The sequence below is a fragment of the Myxine glutinosa genome, chromosome 9, assembly GCF_964187855.1.
Source record: "Myxine glutinosa chromosome 9, kmMyxGlut1.1, whole genome shotgun sequence".
In the NCBI taxonomy this organism is placed as follows: domain Eukaryota; kingdom Metazoa; phylum Chordata; class Myxini; order Myxiniformes; family Myxinidae; genus Myxine; species Myxine glutinosa.
This window is the reverse complement of record NC_136269.1, coordinates 112,649,963-112,674,689: the sequence shown is the minus strand read 5'-3', so window position 1 is coordinate 112,674,689 and position 24,727 is coordinate 112,649,963. Positions and strand designations below refer to the sequence as shown.

At 43.6% G+C, this 24,727-nt stretch overlaps 1 protein-coding gene across 1 annotated transcript in view; it reads right to left on the bottom strand.

Annotated features, from left to right (window-relative positions):
- Positions 1–3,330: 3,330 nt before the first annotated feature.
- Positions 3,331–24,727, bottom strand: part of DGAT2 (diacylglycerol O-acyltransferase 2) — a 48,787-nt gene continuing 27,390 nt past the window's right edge. Inside the window, exons 5-8 of the mRNA XM_068102146.2 lie at positions 22,814–23,018; positions 12,212–12,386; positions 3,953–4,155; positions 3,331–3,854 (exon numbers count right to left, since the gene is read on the bottom strand). Of these exons, the coding sequence (XP_067958247.2) occupies positions 3,700–3,854; positions 3,953–4,155; positions 12,212–12,386; positions 22,814–23,018 (738 nt within the window). The 3' untranslated portion in view covers positions 3,331–3,699. The remainder of the gene's footprint in view (positions 3,855–3,952; positions 4,156–12,211; positions 12,387–22,813; positions 23,019–24,727) is intronic.

Genomic DNA, 24,727 nt, shown 5'->3' with positions numbered 1-24,727 from the left:
AATTCCTGATACAGGAAATTCAGATTCAAATCCCATCAATCCGAACCCAATTCCTCCTACAGGGAACCCAGATTTAAATCCCATCAATCCGACCCCAACTCTTTCTACAGGAAATCAAGATTCAAATCCTATCAATCCGACCCCAACTCCTGCTACAGGAAATCCCAGATTCAAATCCAATCCCAATTCCTGATACAGGAAATTCAGATTCAAATCCCATCAATCTGAACCCAACTCCTCATAGAGGGAATCCAGATTCAAATCCCATCAATCTGAACCCAACTCCTCATAGAGGGAATCCAGATTCAAATCCCATCAATCCGAACCCAACTCCTGATATGGGAAACCCAGATTCAAATCCCATCAATCCGAACCCAACTCCTGATATGGGAAACCCAGATTCAAATCCCATCAATCCTAACCCAACTCCTCATACAGGGAACCCATATTCAAATCTCATCAAACCGAACCCAACTCCTCATACAGGGAACCCATATTCAAATCCCATCAATCCAAACCCAACTCCTCATACAGGGAACCCATATTCAAATCCCATCAATCCAAACCCAACTCCTCATACAGGGAACCCATATTCAAATCTCATCAAACCGAACCCAACTCCTCATACAGGGAACCCATATTCAAATCTCATCAAACCGAACCCAACTCCTCATACAGGGAACCCATATTCAAATCCCATCAATCTGAACCCAACTCCTGATATGGGAAACCCAGATTCAAATCTCATCAAACCGAACCCAACTCCTCATACAGGGAACCCATATTCAAATCTCATCAATCCGAACCCAACTCCTCATACAGGGAACCAAGATTCAAATCTCATCAATCCGAACCCAACTCCTGATATGGGAAACCCAGATTCAAATCTCATCAATCCGAACCCAACTCCTGATATGGGAAACCCAGATTCAAATCTCATCAATCCGAACCCAACTCCTGATATGGGAAACCCAGATTCAAATCCCATCAATCCGAACCCAACTCCTGATATGGGAAACCCAGATTCAAATCCTATCAATCCTAACCCAACTCCTGATATGAGAAACCCAGATTCAAATCCCATCAATCTGAACCCAACTCCTGATATGGGAAACCCAGATTCAAATCCCATCAATCCTAACCCAACTCCTCATACAGGGAACCCATATTCAAATCTCATCAAACCGAACCCAACTCCTCATACAGGGAACCCATATTCAAATCCCATCAATCCAAACCCAACTCCTCATACAGGGAACCCATATTCAAATCTCATCAAACCGAACCCAACTCCTCATACAGGGAACCCAGATTCAAATCCCATCAATCTGAACCCAACTCCTGATATGGGAAACCCAGATTCAAATCTCATCAAACCGAACCCAACTCCTCATACAGGGAACCCATATTCAAATCCTATCAATCTGACTCCAACTCCTCATACAGGGAACCAAGATTCAAATCTCATCAATCCGAACCCAACTCCTGATATGGGAAACCCAGATTCAAATCCCATCAATCCGAACCCAACTCCTGATATGGGAAACCCAGATTCAAATCCCATCAATCCTAACCCAACTCCTCATACAGGGAACCCATATTCAAATCCTATCAATCTGACTCCAACTCCTGATACAGGGAATCCCGATTGAAATCCTATCAATCTGACTCCAACTCCTGATACAGGGAATCCCGATTCAAATCCTATCAATCTGACTCGAACTCCTGATACGGGGAATCCCGATTCAAATCCCATCAATCTGACTCCAACTCCTGATACAGGGAATCCTGATTCAAATCCCATCAATCTGAACCCAACTCCTGATACAGGAAATCCAGATTCAAATCCTATCAATCCGACCCCAACTCCTGCTACAGGAAATCCCAGATTCAAATCCAATCCCAATTCCTGATACAGGAAATTCAGATTCAAATCCCATCAATCCGAACCCAATTCCTCCTACAGGGAACCCAGATTTAAATCCCATCAATCCGACCCCAACTCTTTCTACAGGAAATCAAGATTCAAATCCTATCAATCCGACCCCAACTCCTGCTACAGGAAATCCCAGATTCAAATCCAATCCCAATTCCTGATACAGGAAATTCAGATTCAAATCCCATCAATCTGAACCCAACTCCTCATAGAGGGAATCCAGATTCAAATCCCATCAATCTGAACCCAACTCCTCATAGAGGGAATCCAGATTCAAATCCCATCAATCCGAACCCAATTCCTCATAGAGGGAATCCAGATTCAAATCCCATCAATCTGAACCCAACTCCTCATAGAGGGAATCCAGATTCAAATCCCATCAATCTGAACCCAACTCCTCATAGAGGGAATCCAGATTCAAATCCCATCAATCCGAACCCAATTCCTCATACAGGGAACCCAGATTCAAATCCCATCAATCTGAACCCAACTCCTCATAGAGGGAACCCAGATTCAAATCCCATCAATCTGAACCCAACTCCTCATAGAGGGAATCCAGATTCAAATCCCATCAATCCGAACCCAACTCCTCATAGAGGGAATCCAGATTCAAATCCCATCAATCTGAACCCAACTCCTCATAGAGGGAATCCAGATTCAAATCCCATCAATCCGAACCCAACTCCTCATAGAGGGAATCCAGATTCAAATCCCATCAATCCGAACCCAACTCCTCATAGAGGGAATCCAGATTCAAATCCCATCAATCCGAACCCAACTCCTCATAGAGGGAATCCAGATTCAAATCCCATCAATCCGAACCCAACTCCTCATAGAGGGAATCCAGATTCAAATCCCATCAATCCGAACCCAACTCCTCATAGAGGGAATCCAGATTCAAATCCCATCAACCGAACCCAACTCCTGATACAGGAAATCCAGATTCAAATCCCATCAATCCCAAGTGCTTGTGCATTGTTTACTTCATTTACTTGTAAATTATGTTAAAGTACATTGATGTCTAATAATGTCCTGGATACAGTTTATGTACAATCTCTACTATCAGCCTTAGATCAACATAAAACAAGTTGTCATGAATCTTTGTTCAACCTTTGAAATTTGTTTATTTTGTGGCTTCTCTATTTATGATGTTTTTCACTTCGAACACGACAAGTAGTCCACGTGAGTCTTGAGTTGCAAAAGGCTTTCGTGATAAATTGAGTGTTTCCCTGACTTTGTTCACGCTCTCCACGTTTGCAGACACAGCACGTCTCGAGCCTATTGTTTATCCAAAGCAATGGTCTCCTTTTTCGAATCAGACAACAATCACCTTTTTTTTCAGGAAATCAGTCTGGTCCATTGCGTACCACCAAACAGAGAGAAACATCAGCAGGTAAGTTCACAAAATCTCGTGTTTATTTGATTCGTCATTATTGTCATACATATTATAGTTATAAAAACGAGTCTCAAAGTTGAATTTAATGCACTTTGTCCCCTCCGACACTCTAGGCCTCCACGCTCTTTTGTCCTTGAACCGACGCTTTCACATCCAACAAAAGCTCGCAATCCCAACTCTCCTCCCAACTTCCCGCAGAACGTGACAAGAATTCCTCTACAAGAGAGACTCATCCTCTCCACCAAGAGCTCTCCACCAAGAGCTCCACCAAGAGCTCCACCAAGAGCTCTCTTTCACGAGCCTCGATTCAGTATACAAAAAAAAAGAAAAAAAAAAGAGAAACTCTGCTCTGTCTGGATATTTGGCCTCAATCTATGACCAGACAGTCTGCCTCACGCAAACCATATTTCAGTTTGTTCGAGTTGAATACTTTGACCAGAGACTCCACGTAGAGGGTATGGAAGCGTTGGACGTCTTCGTCAGTCGGTTCATCAATCTTTGGCACGGTAACTGGTTCGCCAACTGCAAGGGAGCAAAGTATACCGAGAAGTGTTATTGGTTTGAAATTCCCCCCGCCCTCCCAACCCTAACCCTAACCTAAGCCAGTGTCAGATACTTACCTATGGTATGGATAGGCAAGCTGAATGGAAGGATTCCACAGACATACTTGCCCAAGACGCTCCGTCCATGGAAAATACATGGGGCAAAACCAACCAGTTTCTGGAACCGAGTCTGCAAACACTGGGCCCAAGAGCCTTCGGGTAGCGCCACCTGATGGAAAATATCATTCTCTCCGAAGGAAAACACCGGTACGAGATCAGCCCTGCGGGGGTGTTGTGGAAGAGATCGTTGAACTCATTTACTTTATGTGGCGAAATATTAAAAACTCTGAGGGCACTCGTTTTGCAAATATAACAACTAGAAAGAGCAATCAGAGATTGCAGATCCTCGCCAGGCCTTGTTTTTCGTGGCAAATAAATGGAAGGATGTACGAAAACGAAATGAAAGGTCGTTGATTGCAAATGAAAGGTATAAATGGTCTAGTTGTAAATGTGTAAAGGTTAAAGGTCTGAAATATTGTAAAGGTAAACTGGTCTGAAGGTCTAAAAGCCAAAAGGTGTACAGGTCTGAAAAGGTCAAAATGGGTCTAAACTGTCAAAAGGGTCGAATGGGTCTTAAAACGTCTAAAAAGGGTCTAGGGGTCAAAGGGGTCTACAGGTTATCAAAAGGTCTGAAAGGTGTGAAGGTCTAAAGGGTAAAAATGAGTCTAAGGGTCTTCGCAGCTCAATAGGGTCTAAGAGGATCTAAAGAGTATTAGAGGTCTTAGGGATCTAAATGATGTAACGGAATCTATAGGTTCTTAGGGATCTAAAGAGGATTCGGGGTTTAAGTGTCTTCGGGTTCTAAGGGGTTTATGGGGTCTTAAAGAGCATTAGGACTCCTAAGTGTCTGCAGGGTCTTAAGGGTCTAAAGGGTGTTAGAGATCTAAAGGGTCTATAGGTATTTTAGGCGTCTTAAACGGTCTTAGGGGTCTAAAGAGTCTTAATAGTCTGAGGGGCCTCAAAGGATCTTCGGTGTTTTAAGGGTCTTTACAGTCTAAAGGGGCTTGGGGATCTTAAGGGTTTTCGGGATCCAAAGGGTCTTCGATGTTGTTGTCTTTTCAGGGTCTAAAGAGTGTTAGTGGTCTTAAAGGGTCTTCAGTGTCTTAAGGGTTTTAGTGGTCTTAAACGGTTCTCGGGTCCAAAGGGTATTAGGAGTTTTTAAGGGTCTTTAGGGTGAAATGGGTGTTAGGGGTCTTAAATGGTCTAACTCTAAGGGGTCTTAAAGATTATTAGGGGTCTAAATGGTTTTAGGGTTATCAAGGGTCTTAAAGGGTCTTGGGGTTCCAAAGGTTCTAATGTATACACATACTCACATGTGCGGACAAACAGCCAAACAAACAGACCCAAATGCAATAATGTCTCCTCTGGTGAGGGTAATAATAATGATTTAATCGAAATAAATTAGCTCATGCAGAGGGGGTACAACTACTATATATATATACTATATATATATATATATATACGTATATATATTGTCACGTCCGCAGCTTGTTATCACCAGCCGTGGACGGATGAATCAAACCAGCTTTAACTCCCGAAGCGATCTACCAATCTGGCTGTTATGACGCGCACAGGATGGAAGAAGCACAAAGCGGTTAACTTCACGAACACACGGGTTTATTCCAAAACCCAAACCAAGAGCACGACAACAAAAATGTAACAATAAGTATTTACAGCAAAATAAAGACGCGGAATGAAAATAACGAAAATAAAGCTGAGGTAAAAATGCTAACAGAGGTACCTCCACATGAACACAAACACGCGCACAGGGTAAAGTAAAATAACAGTTCACTCTCCGGCACTTAGCTGGCCCAAAATGGATCCTCTTGGTAAGGGTGGCGGCTGTCGAAGCCCGGAGCCACCCGTGCGGGAAGCTCGGCAAAATATATATATAATAAATATAATACAGAAGCTCGACAAAAAAAATATATACTGAAACGCAAAAGAAACTTACCACCTTTGAAACCTTTAAATATCAACAATAACACTGCGTGTAGTAAATGTGTGAACTTATTTGTGGACAATAGTGTCCTCACTGTCAGACGAAACGGTCACGGATGGTCACTTGAACCTTCAATGGTCACTTCATAGCACAGCTGTTGAACAGCCATTTTGACTGTCAGTGATTAGCCAAGGGGTGCGGGATGATTTTAATGAGCTGCACGTGATGTCTTGATATTGGCTACAAAAAGGCCAGTGCAAAATGGGCATTTCAAACAACATGCCACGATTGTCAAGGGATCAACGGCAGCGTGCCCTGGGCATGCTGCAAGGTGGACTGAGCTACCGTGAGGTGGCACGTCGCCTTGGCTGTTCACACCAGACAATATCGGCCCTGGTGGACAGAGACACCCTCCACAACTCTACAGATGACAGACCTCGATCAGATCAAGGAGGCCAAGAGTCACCACTGCAAGGCAGGACAGGCAGATGGTCCGAAGTCACCTGCGGGATCGATTCCGTCTAGCATCCCACACTGCGGCAGAAACTCTGGGGCATGCAAACCCACGGATCTCCAATGATACTGCACGAAGACGACTGCATGACCATGGTCTGACTGCCAGAAGACCATACAGAGGCCCCGTGATGACGGCTGCCCATCGCCGCAACCGACAGAGATGGTGCCAGCAGCATCAGCGGTGGACCTTGGCGCAGTGGAACGAGGTCGCTTTCAGCGATGAGTCAAGGTTCTGTGTGGACAGTCCTGATGGGCGTGAGTGTGTCTGGAGAAGAACTGGCGAGCGATATGCCGATTGTTGCGTGCGTCAAGCCAACAGGTGGGGTGGCCCAAGTGTGATGGTGTGGGCCGCCATATCAGGCCGGTACAGGACGCCACTGGTGGTTGTGGATGGGAATCTTAACACCCAGCGGTATGTGGATAACATCCTGCGACGTCATCTGCTGCCATTCCTGCTAGACCACCCAGAACTTAGAACCTTTCAGCATGACAACGCTCGTCCCCATGCTGCTCGCTTTACCACTGCATTTCTCCAAGGCGAGAACATCAACACCATGCAGTGGCCTGCGCTCTCCCCTGACCTGAATCCCATAGAGCACCTGTGGGATGAGCTTGGGAGACGCGTAGTTGGCAGGGCCAGGACACGGGCAGAGCTGCTTCAGACATTGAGGACTGAGTGGGACAGAATCCAGCAGCAATCCATCCAAAGACTGGTAGGCAGTATACACCGACGATGCACTGCCTGTATCCAAAACAATGGTGGCCACACACGCTATTGAAAGGGGACTGACATTGCACCCTGTGCTGTTCTGTACTGTAGAACAAACTGATGAGATGGTGTATCTTGGTCAAAAACTTGACATGTCATCAATAAAATGCCAATGTTTCAATTAGCAATTGTTGGTTTGTTTTATTTTGAACTGTTACAATTTTATTACATTTCAAACAAGTGGTAAGTTTCTTGCATGACTGCAATAGTCATGCAGTCGTCTTCGTGCAGTATCATTGGAGATCCGTGGGTTTGCACGCCCCGGAGTTTCTGCCGCAGTGCGGGATGCTGGACGGAATCGATCCCGCAGGTGACTTCGGACCATCTGCCTGTCCTGCCTTGCAGTGGTGACTCTTGGCCTCCCTGATCGAGGTCTGTCATCTACAGAGTTGTGGAGGGTGTCTCTGTCCACCAGCACCGATATCGTCTGGGGTGAACAGCGAAGGCGACGTGCCACCTCACGGTAGCTCAGTCCGCCTTGCAGCATGCCCAGGGCACGCTGCCGTTGATCCCTTGACAATCGTGGCATGTTGATTGAAATGCCCATTTTGCACTGGCCTTTTTAAAGCCAATATCAAGACATCACGTGCAGCTCATTAAAATCATCCCGTACCCCTTGGCTAATCACTGACAGTCAAAATGGCTGTTCAACAGCTGTGCTATGAAGTGACCATTGAAGGTTCAAGTGACCATCCGTGAAAGTTTTGTCTGACAGTGAGGACACTATTGTCCACAAATAAGTTCACACATTTACTACACGCAGTGTTATTGTTGATATTTAAAGGTTTCAAAGGTGGTAAGTTTCTTTTGCGTTTCAGTATATATATATATATATATATATATATATATATATATATATATATATATATATATATATATATATATATATATATATAAAATTTTTTTTTTTTTTTTAAACAGTTTCCCATGTTGCCTATCAAATAAAATAGCAGAAATCACATAAATTAGTCAAGGGGGATAGGTTCTGCAGGATGTTCAACTGGAAGTGAAGGATTTCCAATTTGTTCAGGTTGCCGGCGATAACTCGCCTACTCTTTCCGAAGGACACCGTGAGATCTTTAACGTTCACCATCTAGTGAAACGCCCAGTTTAATGTCCCATCCCAGGGACGGCACACATAGATGCCTCACCCTGCCTGTGAAACACCAGGATGATGAGATTCAAAGCCAGGCTAGACCGCTCAAAGGTGTGTGCGCAGCTCACAGTTATCGTGCTAATTTTCTCAATTAATTTCACCAATGTTGATGTCGTTGAAGTAGATAGATGGGCCTTGATAAGCAGTAAACGTCTCGTTAAAAATGACACATGAATGATAACCGAGGCCTTCTGTGCATGCACTGTGTGAGTGTTTACACGCTCATTTGGTTTGGCTCACCGGGCACTTTTAACCGGCCGTTGCTAGGGTCTTAATAGACCTGTAACTAGAAACTAAAGTCGTCTAAACCGTAAAGAAACTAAAATAGAATAGAAAATCTGTAACTAAAGTCGTCTTCTAAACATAATTTTCAGCATTTAGAAGAAAGAGTGGCAATTTCGAGATGGTTGACTATAATTGTTCTGTTCCTGAATGCAAATCGGACTCTTTTTCCTGTTAATACTGTTAATACTGCCCTGTTAATAAATTCCTTGGTAAACCTATTATTTCCTGTTAATACAATTAGCTAGTGGAAGCTGTGGTTACCTCACACACACTTGAACGCACGCTTCTCTTTCACCAATAGATGCAAAAATCTAGAACAATTTATTTTATAGTTACTGTCACTAGCAGTAACTATTAGCGAAAACTAACATCATTATAACTATAACTATTAGCTATAAAAAAAACGTTGTTTATAATCTATGTTAACTGCTATAACAGTTACTCGATATAACATGTTAACTACTAGTTAATTAACTAGTTAATGTTAACATTGTTCTAGTTAAGTCATTAAGTTAACATTAACTAGTATTAGTTAACGAGTACTAGTTACCAGTATTAACTGGATTAGTGCTAACATTAACTAGTACTAGTTAACATTAACTAGTTAACATTGTCATTAAGTTAACATTAACTAGTAGTTTCTAGTTAGTAACAGTTACTACTTGTTTATAGTTAACTAGTAGTTAACAACTATAGCTAACTATTAGCTATAACTAACATCTATAACTAGATATATTACTGCTAGTATATCTATTACTGCTAATAGTTACTGCTAGTTTTATAGTTACTGCCACTAGCATAGTGTACATATATAATCTATAACTATTAGCTATAACTATAATGAATTAGCTAGTGACAGCCGTGGTGACCTCACACACACTTGAACGCACGCTTCTCCTTTCACCAATAGATGCAAAAATCTAGTACAATTTATTTTGTGGCCCTGGAGCCTTCAGCCTTTCATGGGCCCACATGGTCTTTTTATTCAGTATGTGCTGCAAGATGTCAACTTTTTGGATGAGTTGATCAAAAAGTTCTCCAACTGTTTCATTGTGCAGAGGCACACCCCTTTCTCGCAGGTACGTTTACAAACACTTTTGACCTTTTAAAAAGTTATTTTAGTGGTTTCATTCTACAATCCTTATCTGGTAGGCATGAAATATGTTCAGATTGCCCCAATTGACTTTGTTACTACGGGTTTCTGTGCATGCACGCTGTGGGACGGATTACGCCATTTCGAAAGTGCCTCATTGGATTTTGTGGATGCCACCATATATGATCCAATTTGACATTTGCCGTCCCCAACGTGATTGGATATCACGATTAATTTGTTCAATAATAGCATTTTATATTTGCCTGAACGTTTTTATGAAGCTGATAATTCCATACAATCGGTTCCTTAAAGAGCATCAATGCACAAAAGCTTGATTATAGTTGAAAATATTTATTGATGACGTGTGCATTTGGTCTAGTATTGTGCCAGCAGAGGGCATTGCATGCTGAATGCACACCTAAACCAGCTTGGTTTCACAGCAAGCATCGGTGCATGTTGAAGAACCCTTAGAATATTTTGCAAAAGTTGGCCTGGGTTGGTAGAGTGTGTATATTTCAAATGCCATTGACAAGTCAAATGTATGTTTGACCATTAGTTAGTGGTCCAAATGGCTGCCATTGTGCAGGTCACAGAACAATTAGATGATGGCACATGGAAGGTTGATTACAGCAAAGTTTCATTGTGTTGGTGGATTTTAAAAAAACGTGATTTCCACGTTGCTTATTATTTATCACTTAATTAAAATGAAAACATACCGCTTGATTGAAATTTAAGCCAGAGTGAAGTCGATGGCGCGTCGTTGCAAATTCCGACGCTACCCACCAAAGCAAAGTTGAAAGATGGCAAAAAGTTCCACCCAATATCAAAGTTTGAGTTTAAAAATTCTTCCGTTTTGATCCCTGCGACCCTAAATCCCCACTCCCTGGGGCATTAACCAGGGGTCAAATCCAAAAAGTCATTACGTATTTCACGTGTCCCCCAATGTTGATTGCATATGCAAAGTTTCATTAAAAAATGTTTTAAAAAGTGCCTGTAATTGCATTTTCTGGCTTTGACCCCACACTAGGGGGGAGGGCCAAAATGAGACTGCTCTCGCACCTTCTTTACCACGTGGTGATCATAACTTCCAAGTTTGGTGACTTTCTGCACAACCGTTTAGGGGGAGATATTTTGATGGTCGGACGGACGAACAGACGGAGCCGATTACAGTATCCCCACCAATTTTTTTAAAGTGTGGGGATAAACGATATACCCCTTATTACTTCCGCCACCGAAGGTGGATAGAGGTTATGTTTTCACCTCTGTCTGTCTGTCTGTCTGTCTGTCTGTTTCTCTGGTTGTCTGTCTGTCTGTCTGTGAACAAAATATCTCAAAAAGTTGTGGGCGGATTGGAACGAAATTTGTCAGAGATGTAGCGTATGTGACAAGGACGACATGATTAGATTTTGGTGAAGATCCGGATCCGGCTACTAGAATTTTAAAGTGATTCTTCACCATTGAGAGATTAGGCCAAAAATGATATATATCAGGATATCTCAAAAAAGTTGTGGACGGATTTGGACGAAATTTGGTGGACCGGTTGGGTGTGTGACAAGGACTAATTGATTTGGTTTTGGTGACGATTGGAGCATGAATGCGGATACGATAATTATTTAATCTTAAGTGATTCTTCACCATTGAGTGATAGGGCCAAAAACGATATATAGCAGGATATCTCAAAAAGTTATGGACGGATTTGGACGAAACCTGGTGGACAGGTTGGGTGTCTGACAAGGACGATTCAATTCGATCTTGGTGAAGATCTGAATATGGGTTCGGCCACAATAATTATTTAATTTTTAAGTGATTCGTCAACATTGAGAGATCCGGCAAAAAGCAACATATAACATATTTTAAAAAGTTATGGACAGGTTATGACTAAACTTGGGGGATGAGTTGGTTAGGCGACAAGAAGAAGCCGATTAGATTTTGGTTCAGGTCCGAATCCAGATCCGGCCTATCAGCGGGATACAAAAGTAAACTGTTCAGCCTGGCGGAGGTGTGTGCTCTACCGAGTACCGTTCTAGTTATGAAAGTTATTATGGTTATTGATGCAGGAGCTGGCAAGATAGTTTATAGGTCCGCATGCTCACCTCGAAGCTTTTTTGCCTCGGTTTAAATCTGGACACAGCTTTGAATTGTCACCATAGTGTTTCACATACAGGCCATAGGGCGATGTCACGATGTCACCATTCATCAGATGGACATGAAGTCAGACAATCCCTCTGCCACCATTGATCATTGGTGGATGTTAAAGATCCCATGCTGTCTTTCGCGTAGAGTGGGCAAGTTATTGCTAGAAACCTGATCAATTTCCAAATTTCTGCCACCTTCTGTCAAGCGTCAGACCTTGCTAGACGGTTCGTAGAAAGCAATTGGGCCAAACATGCAATTTCCCCGTTGACCCCAAGAGAAGGTGGGAATAATTGAGGTCGTTAAAGTAGCATATGAGACATGGTATTTGGACACCAAGTGTTTAGATGTTGTTAGTGTTGTCTCGGTGGTTCATTCCTCACCCGTGACGCAGGGCGAGGCGCACAAAACCCCTTCGTTTGAGCAGCATGAGGTGCGTGGACCCAGGGCGGCACTTCAGAGACTCCGCAGCTCCTCCAATGACAATTACTACAGCACGACCACATCCGGACTGAGAAAGAAGGTGGTCTATGGCACCACGAGACACTGGGCAGAGACCTGTAGATGGTAGAAAGTGCAGATACAAATGCCGTATGTTTAAACATAGCTGGATGCCAGTATAATGTGGACCAGCACAGCAGAGTATTTGCCATACAATGCTAATTTAAAATCAAATAATGTCTTGTAAATTGTAAGGCCATTCCGAGGAAAAGCTTCTGGTTTTAAATGCAGCTGATAAGCCTAAAAGTGGCATTATTTGGAATTTTAGATAGATACGTGGAATTGCAGCTACTAAGATGGCTCAAGCAAAGACAATCTCGCCTTTAGAGGTGAAGTAAATTTCAATTACAAATTAATAATAATAATAATAATGCATTTATTTTATATAGCGCTTTTCAGGAAGCCCAAAGACGCTTTGACAGAGTGCAAAACATAACGCATAGCAAAACATAAAGACAATTGCAAAAAAAGAAGAATCAATAGGGAAATATTCAAAGCACAAAGGAGGGAGAAGGAGAGGAGATAGTCAGGGGTTAGATGCTGTGGGTTAAATGTTGAATGCAGTGTTGAACAGGTGGGTCTTGAGTGATGTTTTGAATGTGGTGAGTGAGGAGGAGTCTCTGATGGTGTGAGGTAGCGAGTTCCAGAGGGTGGGAGCAGCGATGGAGAAGGCCCTGTCCCCCCAGGATCTAAATTTGGTCCGGATGGGGGGGGTCAGGAGGTTGGTACCAGCAGAGCGGAGGTTGCGGGTGGGAGTGTGTCTGGAGAGGAGGTCAGCCAGGTAGGATGGGGCCAGGTTATGGAGGGCTTTGTAGGTCAAGAGGAGGATTTTGTACTGGATTCTCTGGGAGATGGGGAGCCAGTGAAGCTTGTAAAGGACGGGGGTGATGTGGTCACGGGTCCGGGAATGGGTGAGTAGACGGGCAGCGGAGTTCTGAATGTATTGGAGTTTATTGGTGATTGTTGAGGGTGAACCATAAAGGAGGCTATTGCAGTAGTCCAGACGGGAAGTGATGAAGGCGTGGATGAGGGTTTCTGCAGCCACAGAGGAGAGGGATGGACGGAGACGGGCGATGTTTTTCAGGTGGAAGAAGGCTGTCTTTGTGATCTGTTTAGTGTATTTGTCGAAGGAGAGGGTTTGGTCAAAGATGATGCCAAGATTCCGGATGTGAGGGGAGGTGGACACTGGGAAACCGTCGATGTTGAGGGCAAAGTTATGGGTGGACTTGGTGAGCGTTTTTGGGCCAATGATGATTATTTCAGATTTATCACAGTTAAGTTTGAGGAAGTTGATTTGAAGCCAGGATTTTATTTCAGTGATGCAGTTTGTCAGGATAGAGTGGGTGGCGGTGGAGATGGACTTGGTGGAGATGAAAAGCTGGATGTCATCGGCGAAGCAGTGGAATTGGAGACCATGACGGCGGATTAAGTGACCGAGGGGGGACAGGTAAAGGATAAAGAGGAGGGGGCCAAGAACTGAACCTTGGGGGACACCTTGGGGGAGGGGAGCAGTGGGGGATTTGCAGTTATTGATGGAGATGAACTGACGTCTGTCAGAGAGGTATGATTTAATCCAAGAGAGGGCAGTGCCGGTAATGTTAAAGGTGGTTTCAAGTCGGGTGAGGAGGATGGTGTGATCGATGGTGTCAAAGGCAGCGCTGAGGTCGAGGAGGATGAGAATGTTGAGGTTGCCAGCATCAGAGGAGAGGAGAAGGTCGTTGGTGATTTTGAGGAGAGCAGTTTCAGTACTGTGGTTGGACCGGAATCCGGATTGGAATGTTTCATACAGGTTATTGGCAGAGAGGTGATGCTTGAGTTGAGTGGCTACAGCGCGTTCCAAAACCTTTGACAGAAAGGGTAGGTTGGAGATGGGTCTGAAGTTATTTAGGGTGTCAGGGTTTAGTCCAGGTTTTTTCAGAATGGGGGTAACAGCAGCAATTTTGAGGGATGGTGGGACGATGCCTGTAGACAGGGAGGAGTTTATTGTTGCAATGATAAGTGGAGAAAGAGCAGGAAGGGAGGCCTTGACAAAGCTGGAGGGGATGGGGTCAAGAGTGCAGGTGGCAGTTTTCATTCCGATGAGGAGTTCAGAGAGGTCAGTAGGGGAGACTGGGGAGAATTGAGACAGGGGATGGCAGGATAAGGGGGGGCAGGTGGTTTGAGGGGGAGCGGGTGCGGCGGTGGTCAAGCTGTTGTAGATGTTTTCAATTTTGCGTTGGAAGAATGAAAGGAAGGAGATGCAGTTGTCTATTGTGAATGACTGGGTGGTGGTGTTCAGGGGGCTGAGGAGTTTGTTTATTGTAGAGAAGAGTGCTTTTGGGTTTCCGGAGCCAGAGTGGATAATTTGAGAGTAGTAGGCGGAGCGGGCGCGGGAGAGGGCATCTTTATAGTGTTGTATGTGGTCCTTGTAGGCCTGGGAGTGAACTGTGAGACCTGTTTTATTGCGGAGTCTTTCAAGTTGGCGAGCACGAGTTTTCATTAGGCGGAGCTCAGGGGTAAACCAGGGAGCAGAATGGGTGAAAGAAACTGTTTTGGTTTTTATAGGCGCAATTTGGTCAAGGCAGGAAGAGAGAGTGTGGTTGTAGTAGTCAGTGAGGTCAGAAGGGGTGTGGAGGTCAACGAAGGGAGAAGTGGACATTTTTTCAGAGAGGGTCGATGAGAATGAGGCAGGTGAAAAAGCGTTTAGCTTACGGAAGTTGATAGTGCGATAATGCCTTGGTGCTGGGGTGGGGATGTTGATGGTCAGAGTGATGGCTAGGTGGTCAGAGAGAGTGAGGTCGGAGCCAGAGAGATGGTGCAAAATTAGTCCAGTAGAGCAGACAAGGTCCAAAATGTGACCACGGTTATGGGTAGGAAAGTTGACATGTTGAGTGAGGTTAAAGCAGGTGAGTAAATCAGTGAAGTCAGTGGTTAGCGTGGAGTCAGTGGAGTCCATGTGGATATTGAAATCACCAAGGAGGAGGATTGAGGGGGAGAGGGAACATAGCTGGGTCAGAAAGTAGGAGAAGTCAGACAGGAATGATGGGTGTGGTTTGGGAGGGCGGTAGACAACAGCCATGACTGACTGTGTGTGACCAGAGAGTTTAAAAGCCAGGTGTTCAAATGATGGAGCAGATGAGATGGAGATGAGGTTGGTCTTGATGTCTTGTCGGTGAATAACGGCAATTCCACCACCTCGGCCCTCCGAGCGTGGTTTATTGATGTAAGAATATCCATTGGGTGTGGTGAGGTTGAGCGTGTAGTAGTCCAGTGGTTGTTGCCAGGTCTCAGTGAGACAGAGAAAGTCCAGTTTATTTTCCAGGATGTAGTCGTTCAGGATGAGGCATTTGTTGTTGAGGGACCGGGTATTGAACAGGGTGAGCTTGATGTTGTTTTGTACGGCGGGTATGAATCCAGGTGATTTGGCCAGGGTTCGCAGACAGGAGGTGCGATTTTGTGCGTTGTTGTGACCAGGTGTGTTGGGACGATGAGTGGGAGTGCGCTGAGCCGACCAGAGGATGGGGATGGAGTGACCTGATTGTAAATAAACAAACTTACGACCGGAGCCACGGTGAATGTACCTGGGTCGACGCAGGAGTCCATTCGATCTGATTGCAGAGATGCATGATGGGGTGGAGCGGGTTTTAAGCAGGAGAAGCCTTGCGGCAGAGTACCGCAGAGCCATGCCAGCAGGAGCGAAGGCAAAGCGAGCACGCGGCCAAGGGTGAGGAGGCGAAACAATCGACACAACCAACGGGAGTGGGCCCGAGGAAACAGCGATGGAGCCGAGCAGGTGAAGCCCGGAGCAGCAGAGCAGAGCCGGGACCGCGCAGAGGAAGACTCAATGGCCATAAATCCGCCACGACCACCAGGAAAGCAAGACACGGACAATGGTCCAGTCAGAGAAGCGGCGAGCAAACGACGCCAGCGTCCTCTCACGACCGGACCGGAAAACGGAAGTGAATGGAAGACAAGTGAAGTGAAAAACGGAAACGAAACGAAAAAACGAAACGAAAAAAAGAAGTGAAAAACGAAAAACGGAAGTGAAAAATTAAACAAGAAAAAGAGCCATCAGAGATTGCAAACCCTCGCCAGGATGTATTTTCAGTGGTTTTTAAGGCTTTTGTGTTGAATCAAATATGGCGGTCGAACCACGTGACCGATGACGTCATCATTATTTTTTTTCTAAACTAATTTATTCCTAGATTATGCTCAAGAAATTTCATCTTCATCGGATGAAGTTTTGTACTTGTCGAATTATGACGTCATAATGGAGGCACCTATGACATCATCATTAACACATTTTATTCCCCATGGAGAGTTCTTTACAATGAGCCATCTAAATTTTTTCTGTTCAGCACTTTCGGAGATATAGAGGTACAAAGATTTTCGGTTTTCCCAAGATGGCGGCCGAACCATGTGACCCATGACGTCATCATTTTTTTTTCCCCTCCACCAGTTAATGCCGACATGGCGCTCAAGAAATTTCATCTCGATTGGATGAAGTGTTGTACTTGTCAAATTATGACGTCATAATGGAGGCACCTATGACATCATCATTAACACATTTTATTCCCCATGGAGAGTTCTTTACAATGAGCCATCTAAATTTTTTCTGTTCAGCACTTTCGGAGATATAGAGGTACAAAGTTTTTCGGTTTTTCCAAGATGGCGTTCGAACCACGTGACCTATGACGTCATAATTATCATTAAAAAATTATACAGGTGGAGTTGCACCTATGGTGAAAATCTCCTGTCAATCGGACCAACGGTTGCAGAGAAAATCATATTTATTCTGTACAGACAGACAGACAGACAGACAGACAAACAGACAAACAAACGGACTCAAATGCAATACCCTCTACTCTGGCGAGGGTAAAAATGAGCATGACGTCACCTGATCATTGTCAAATCTTTCATTTCACACGCTTAGAACAAAAAACTACCTGTAAGCTGCAAAAGTAACTTGGTGAATTTCCATGTATTTAATTATTTGGTTGTGGATGGCAGCCATGTTGTGTCTTCTTCACTATTAGGTCAGCTCAGTCTATTGGGACTGCCACTGGTAACATGTAACCCAGTGCTACCTGCCGCCTGGTCGGGTTGGCGGCGAATAGACCGACATTCGTCACTGGCTTTGCTAGTGGGGAGGGTGACCGTGACAGTGTGACACCCTGCCAGGACCAAAAACACCACCTGGCAAAGGGCGGATGATCTACGTAGGGAGCCAACAGTGCCACCCAGTATGGAGATGGTGTCTCCTAAAAAACAGCCAATGGGGGTAGGATTTTATTTTTTATTTTTATTTTTTGCCTGGCCGACTTCCTGATTCCTGCGCAATGGTCCTGTGAATAGATTTCCTTGTTTCAGGACTAGGTGAAGGTTTTGCCAGTTTTCCTCTTCTTCTTTTTCTCTGTCGTGACCCTCTACATTTAGTGGCTCTCAGCCTTGTTTAGGGTGAATTTCAATTTTATTTTTTTTTTGTATATAAGATCGAGGCTCGTGTAAGAGCTAACATTAATCACATAAAAACAAACTGAAACATAAAACATATGATAAAGGGAGCGGGAGACAAGATTGGGAGAGAGATGGAAGCACACAAGTACAACAGTAGAGAACAGGGACATCGGGAGATCTGTGGGAGGGAGAGGGCTTGGGGGATGGGGGAATGGGAATGGGGGAGGGGTGGGAGAGGAGTGGGACTGAAGAGAGCGAGGGAGCCCAGTCCAGAGGTGGGAGAAAAGATGAATGAAACAATGAAGGTGAGCAGAGAGTCCCGATCCTGGCAGCTTCACCAGAGGAGGGTTGCTGGCAGATCTTGTGCGACCTGTAGGAACATTTGGGGAACAGAGCCCAGAGAGAGCCGGGGGAGCCAGGCCGGAGAGGAGCCGGGGGAAGACAGAAAGACCACCAACCTGCCTGCGGTGAGTGAGTGGAAGGCCCCCGGAGCCATTAAAATAAAAACAATTCATGGTGTGGTATTCCCTGAGACGCATCGCCCCTTGCCAACACGACATCAGAACAGCACTTTTAGTTCGACTCCATCTGCGACCAAACAAACAGTTTCGACAGCTCAATGGTGGGCACACCACACTAACTAAGCAATCCTGTCACCATGTTGTTTTACAGTACTTTATGACTTTACTGCTGTCATGAGGACTTGTGTGTTACTGCCGGGAAAACAAAACGACCTGAACAATATTTGTGTGGCCGGTTTTAACAGCGTCTTGTTATTGTTTCAAACAGTGGACTTTGACTAGTTCGATACCGCAAGGCAATTATTTTCCACGAGTGACACACACTAGACAACCAAAACAAGTAGTAGTTGTTCAATAATATGCATGACACAGTATTCTATGGTGCTTTGGAATAGTGTCTGTCACAGTTATGGAGGTAAATTTATACATTCTACTTTGGTCATTGACGTAGAATATTAATTAAACAAGTACCTGTCATGAAAATATTCAGTAATGGTGGATTTGCGTGGTAATGCCTTTACATAGGTAACTACAGGGTGGCCAAGAAAGTTGCCCCAAGGGCATTAAATTGACCACAACTAATTATGGGCAGGTACCATACATATATATATATATATATATTTATATAATTAGACCAGACCAAGTGGGGCAGGAAGAATGCCCCATGCAAAGGTCATGATACTGTGATTCATAACACTGTAAACTGAGAATAGCTGGAGGTGAGCACTACCAAAGTTTTTACCAATTTGCATGTGGAAAGATTCACAGGTAGACTCTAAGGTGCCAAGTTATTGGTGATTTCAGATGAACAATGTTCAAGCAAGATTAGGCTTTTCTAAACTGTTACCTCATTGCCGTCACAGTCATTTCCATGCAACGTGTCGAACAGTATCTACAGATACTGGATGTTCGGCCTAGCATGCTGATTCTGCTATTAAGAAGTTGTGGGTGGGCATGTCTGCTTAGCTTTGCAATTTCAGGGTGACGCACGACATGGTGACAGAATGTTCTTTTACTTTAAGGTTAGTATGAGCGGTGATTGTTCGCATCACACATCGCATCGTTCATCAATCAAGAGAATCCTGCGGAAATCCTGCTTTTTGGACATGGCAACTAATGCTGACCTATCAAATGAGCTGCTGGCCATACAACTGGTTACACTGATACCAAAAAAGGTATTTATGATTAAATAAGAGTACTGTTACATATGAGGAATATTATGATTCACCAAGTAGTGACATCAGAGTTGTGTTATGATTCGCTGAAGTTAAGGGTAGGACTCGGATTTTTCAACTTTAACCATGTTTGCGGAATAAAGATTGACGCATGGGCACGCAGTTCTTCATCCGGGATGCTGCACCTGCCCATAATGTGACAGCTGCCCTTGACTTCTCCATGAAACTTTTGAAGGCCGTGTCATTTCTCTCACGTCTCACGATAGCGACCAATAAGAAATGACATGGCCCACAAGTAAACCCCAACTGAAACCCATCAGTTTTTTTTTGAAGGTGAAATTTGAAGAATCGTGTTTTTAAAAATGCCCACAAATTCTCATGGAACTGAGGACGAATTCATTTTTTATGGTCCCCTTAGTAATTCTCTCAGAGGTTCCACGACTGATGCATAGTTAGGGATGAATTTTGCATACCATGACGTGAGTACGAGAAAATAAAAGAAAAAAAAGAAAAGAAAAAGAAAACTAATTTATCCTTGACGAAATAAAAAAATTTTTATTGCAATTGCGAATGTGTCATCGTTTCGTAGGCTATGCTCTCGTGTCAGAACTAAACTTTCCCTGGTAGTAATTTTAGCAACTCTGGACGTAATGAATGTCATCTTTCCACATTGCGATATCATGTTCCACACAGTTGATTTTTCAAGTCCGGCTAGCTCTCAGGCCTCCACTATATTGTTAATCCTAATCAAAATTACAATGGACACTTACCCGCATGTCAGATATCTTTTCCTTAACAAATAGTAATAATATGACTTTAAAAAAATATTATTTATATATTTTCTTTACAAGATCTGGGATTATGGAAGTGTGAAGCAAAAGAGAGTATAAACTGGCAACAATTGTTTGGTGGGGGCAACAATTGGATATAATAAGTGTTATGGATTCGTCACTTCCGTTGTGGTGGTTTTCATCCACTGTAAACATTTTTGATTCCATGTACTATTATTGTTTTCAAAAGGTTTATTGTTTATGAACTATTTTCAAAAGGTGAAAAAGTTAGAGTTAAAAGAAACCGGAAACCAGATTGGGAACCGGACGACGAGGAGGAAGAAGAGAAAAAGAAGGCGAAGCGAGTGGAGTCGGACAAGAAGCATAGTTGCTTTGCGGTCTGGAGTGAACGTTGGCGAATGACAGTCACGAGCGAACTTTTGGGTTTCCCGGGAAAGGGATTCCTGTGACAGAGTTGTTATCGCTGTGACAGATCAACCTGCGTGTCAGGTTTTGCAGTCGATTCCAAAGAGAATCGTTGGACTGCCGTTACGTCTCGAGTACGGCCGTCGGCCATTTTGACTCGCGCGCTTTGCACGTCGAACAAGGTTTCTTTGCTTCACTTCAGCCTTTGCGCGTCGCGCAAGGTTTTTCTTTGCTTGACTTCAGCCATTTTCACCGCATTCAGCCGTATCTGGTGTGTGTGTGTGTGCAACGCGGATTTTGAAGGTAAATCTGAGGTTCGCTGACTGTGAGCCTTGGAACGTCCATACCCGAGGGTGTGATTTCCCAGTCGCCTGGAGGGCGCCTTTGGATTTCCCAGTCACCTGGAGGGCACCTTGGCACAGCTTTGGCAGCAGGACTGTAACTGCCAACCCAACAAGATTCTGGTCTCAATTGGACATTGATCTGACGATCGCTGTAGCGAAACAACTTTGGCTTGAAGCCGGGAATAGAGACATTGGGAATCTTCTTCTTTTCGCTCACTTGGAGCACTGTGAGTTATATTGTATGAACCTGATGGTACCATCATAGGGATGATATACTATTTGTTGTACAATTGATTACTATTGTTTTTGTACTGTTATTCTTGTGTGATCTTAATACAATATTTTTTTGTTGGTAACAATTGGTGTGGCTTCACCATTGATCTTTGACATACAGAATAACACATTTTTCTGCCGTGACTCCTCTCGGGGCTTGGAGGTACACCGTGACCAAGGGGTTGGGGAGGAGCACGGAACATAAGCAAGGAACTGAACAAATGGGGGGGAAATGAAGAGAGATAGAAGAGTAAACACAGTAACTTTAAGTAAGAGGTTTGGGTTGGGCAGGGTCAATGGGAGTAAAAAGGATTGTGGGTAACTAAAGATGGAGATGACATGAGATTGCAAAGCACCACTGCTTGAAGTGATAGAAACAAGAGTGGGATAAAACAACCTCAGGAAGATAGTTCCACAGACCAGAGAAGTGAGGAACCAGAAGGGGTCACTGGAAGAATGCGTGCATAGTGGAGAGAGGCGGGGAGGGTCTGAGGATTGAGAGAGCAATCTTGGAGAATATGCGGTAAAAAAACAGACTTACTGGACTCTGGCAAAATGGTTGGAGTCGTGGTTCTTAACCTTTTTGGTGCCCACACCCCTTCGGTCCTCAGATTATTGTCTCACAACCCTTGTCAAAAATCACTTAGGATTAATGACTGAGAATTAGATTCTTAGGACTCCTTTATAGCACTCCTTTATGAACTGGCCGGCATGTTTTGCACCCCCAGACGGGGCATGCACCCCAGGTTAAGAACCACTGGGTTAGTGTCTGCTCTGAGTCTTAGAGGTCTGTGGTCTGATCCCTGGCCTCATCAAACCAAAGACTTAAAAATGATATGTGCTGCTTCTATGCTTGATGATCAGCATTTAAAAGGATAGAGCATGGACCAACAACCGTAAGATGGCAATACTAGCACAGGAAGTTGAAACTTCCTGCATTGAAGTTCTTTGTAAGAAAAAGTTTTTTTAACATGACTTACAAGGACATTCACACACCTTTTCTTTCTCTACCAAGACCAGTGTAGTTTGCTACACAGGTCCCGTGGTGTTATTTTTATGGATTAAAATGACATGAGTATGCAATAAACCAATTTGGTTTGAACCCGGGATCGAGGGAGTTGAACCTGGGATCCCAGCATGATGAGCTCTGTGTTCAGGTAGTAATTCCAAATGAGTTTCAGACTGGAGTTTGGGCCCTGCCGCTCATTAAAGTTTCTGATAACATTCAGTTCCACCAATTACTGCATAAAGGGCCTTCGATCCAGTCTGAGGTCGTCTCGCCAAGTTAAATTGAAGATTGTTTGTCTACATGTGTTTGTCTTGGTGGTAATTACAGTTTTGGCAACACTCAATGTGGGATTGGCCAACTGTAACACAAGCGTTAATAACTGACTTAAGTTTTAATGAGGTCACCAAAGAACCTCTTTATGATAAGTAGTTCACAAAAAGTATCCACTCGATTTTAAATGACCAAATCCTTCATTCAATTCGTTCCATCCTTGTAGTCCAAAAGTCTCAAGCCATTCATTCTCCAGTTACCTCCAGCCATGAGGTAGTCCCTGAATATAGGCAGCCGGAATTGTCCTGCAAGGGTGGCGAGTGAAGGTTTTATCCCAGGAAAAGTCTTTGAGAAATCCGTTGCCTCTGTGCAAAAGTTGCAGAATGCCCCAACCGACATGATTCCATGAGGGTGATATCCAAAAACGTAGTTCCGGTTTGAAGGTAGATCACAGGTCTTTATCAGCTAGAAGGTGGAAGGATGAGAGTAGATAGACCATAAGTTATTGATGGTTTTCCACTTTCAAATTATCTTTTTTCTGCAGTAAATTTTCCAGTAGTATTGGGTGATATTGAAAACTATGAGACAGTGTTATGTGCCTAACAAGTCGATGATTGTATGTATTTAACCATAAAAACTGTAAACCGGCATATTTCTGGAAAAGCCTTCATCAACTCATTACCGTGAGCTCACGAAGCGAAAAGCAGGGTTAAGCATTTGCTTGCGTACGTGCGTGCGCACGTGTCGGCATTTTTAAAATCCATTTTCTCGGCAACCGTTGGTCCGATTGGCACGAAAGTTTACCATAAAAGCGCCTCCGCCTGTATAATTTTTTTACTCATAATTATGACGCCATAGGTCACGTGGTACGGACGCCATCTTGGAAAAACGTTACACCTCTATATCTCCCAAACCACTCAATGGAAAAAATTGAAACATGGCTCATTATCAAGTACTCCCCATGGGGAATATAAGAGTACTGTTACATACGAGATATGTTGATGATGTCATCGGTGGCTTCATTATGACGTCATAATTCGACAAGTACAAGCTTGATCTGATCAGTATGAATAAAACAAAAATTCCTCTGCATCTGTTAGTCCGATGGACACGATATTTTCACCATAGGAGCGCTTCCTCCTTTAGAATATTTTAATGATGATCATGGCATCATCGGGCATGTGGTACAGGCGCCATCTTGGAAAAACCAAAAAACGTTGCACCACTATAACTCCAAAACTGCTCTATGGAAAAAATTGAAACATGGTTCATTGTAAAAAAAAACAACTCCATATGGGGAATAGGTGTAGGTAACAAAGACGTCATTGGTGCAATAATGATGACGTCATAATTCTACAGGGACAACGCTTGGTCTGATCAGTTTGAAATTTATTGAGTGTGATCTATGCAACAATTATATTACAAAATATAAACTTATGATGTCATCGCTCAGATGGTCTAGCAGCCATATTGGATCAAATAAAAAATAAAAGTTCAAAAACAGAAGGGTTGGCTCGCACTAAGTTGACTGCGCAGGGTAAGTATTCTATGAATACCATCTAGTTGTGAGAGTTTTTGGCGCACCTCCCACACTTGCAAAGCACAGGATGGTGAGAAAGCAGCCATTGGTATTGAACCCACAACAACCAATGGAGGAAGAAACAAGTCTTTCAGCACTCAATAAACCAAACAGCTCATTTATTTAACAAATTGCTAAATTGTATCTCTTTTTCAAGATTTGAGTTAGTTTCCAATTAGGCCTCCATTTTAGAAGATGTCGTATGTATGCTTGCATGTACAACTTAGCGTACACTTGGAAAGTGCCATCAAATGAGCATATTCTTCCCTGAAGACAAAGCATTCTTCAGGCAAACTACAATGGTGATCGGTAGAGCGCACACATTCGCCAGAATTAACAGTTTACATTTTGTAACCCACCGATAGGTCGGATCTGGTTCCTCACCTGAACCAAAATCGAATTAGCGTGTTCTTGTCACCTACCCAACTCATCCACCAAGTTTTGTCACAATTCGTCAACAACGTTTTGAATTATCGTGCGATATATCCTTTTTGGCCCCATCTCACAATGGTGAATAATCACTAAAAAACTTTAAAACTTCTAATATCCGGATCAAGCTCTCAACCAAAATGTAATAATTTCCTCCTTGTCACAT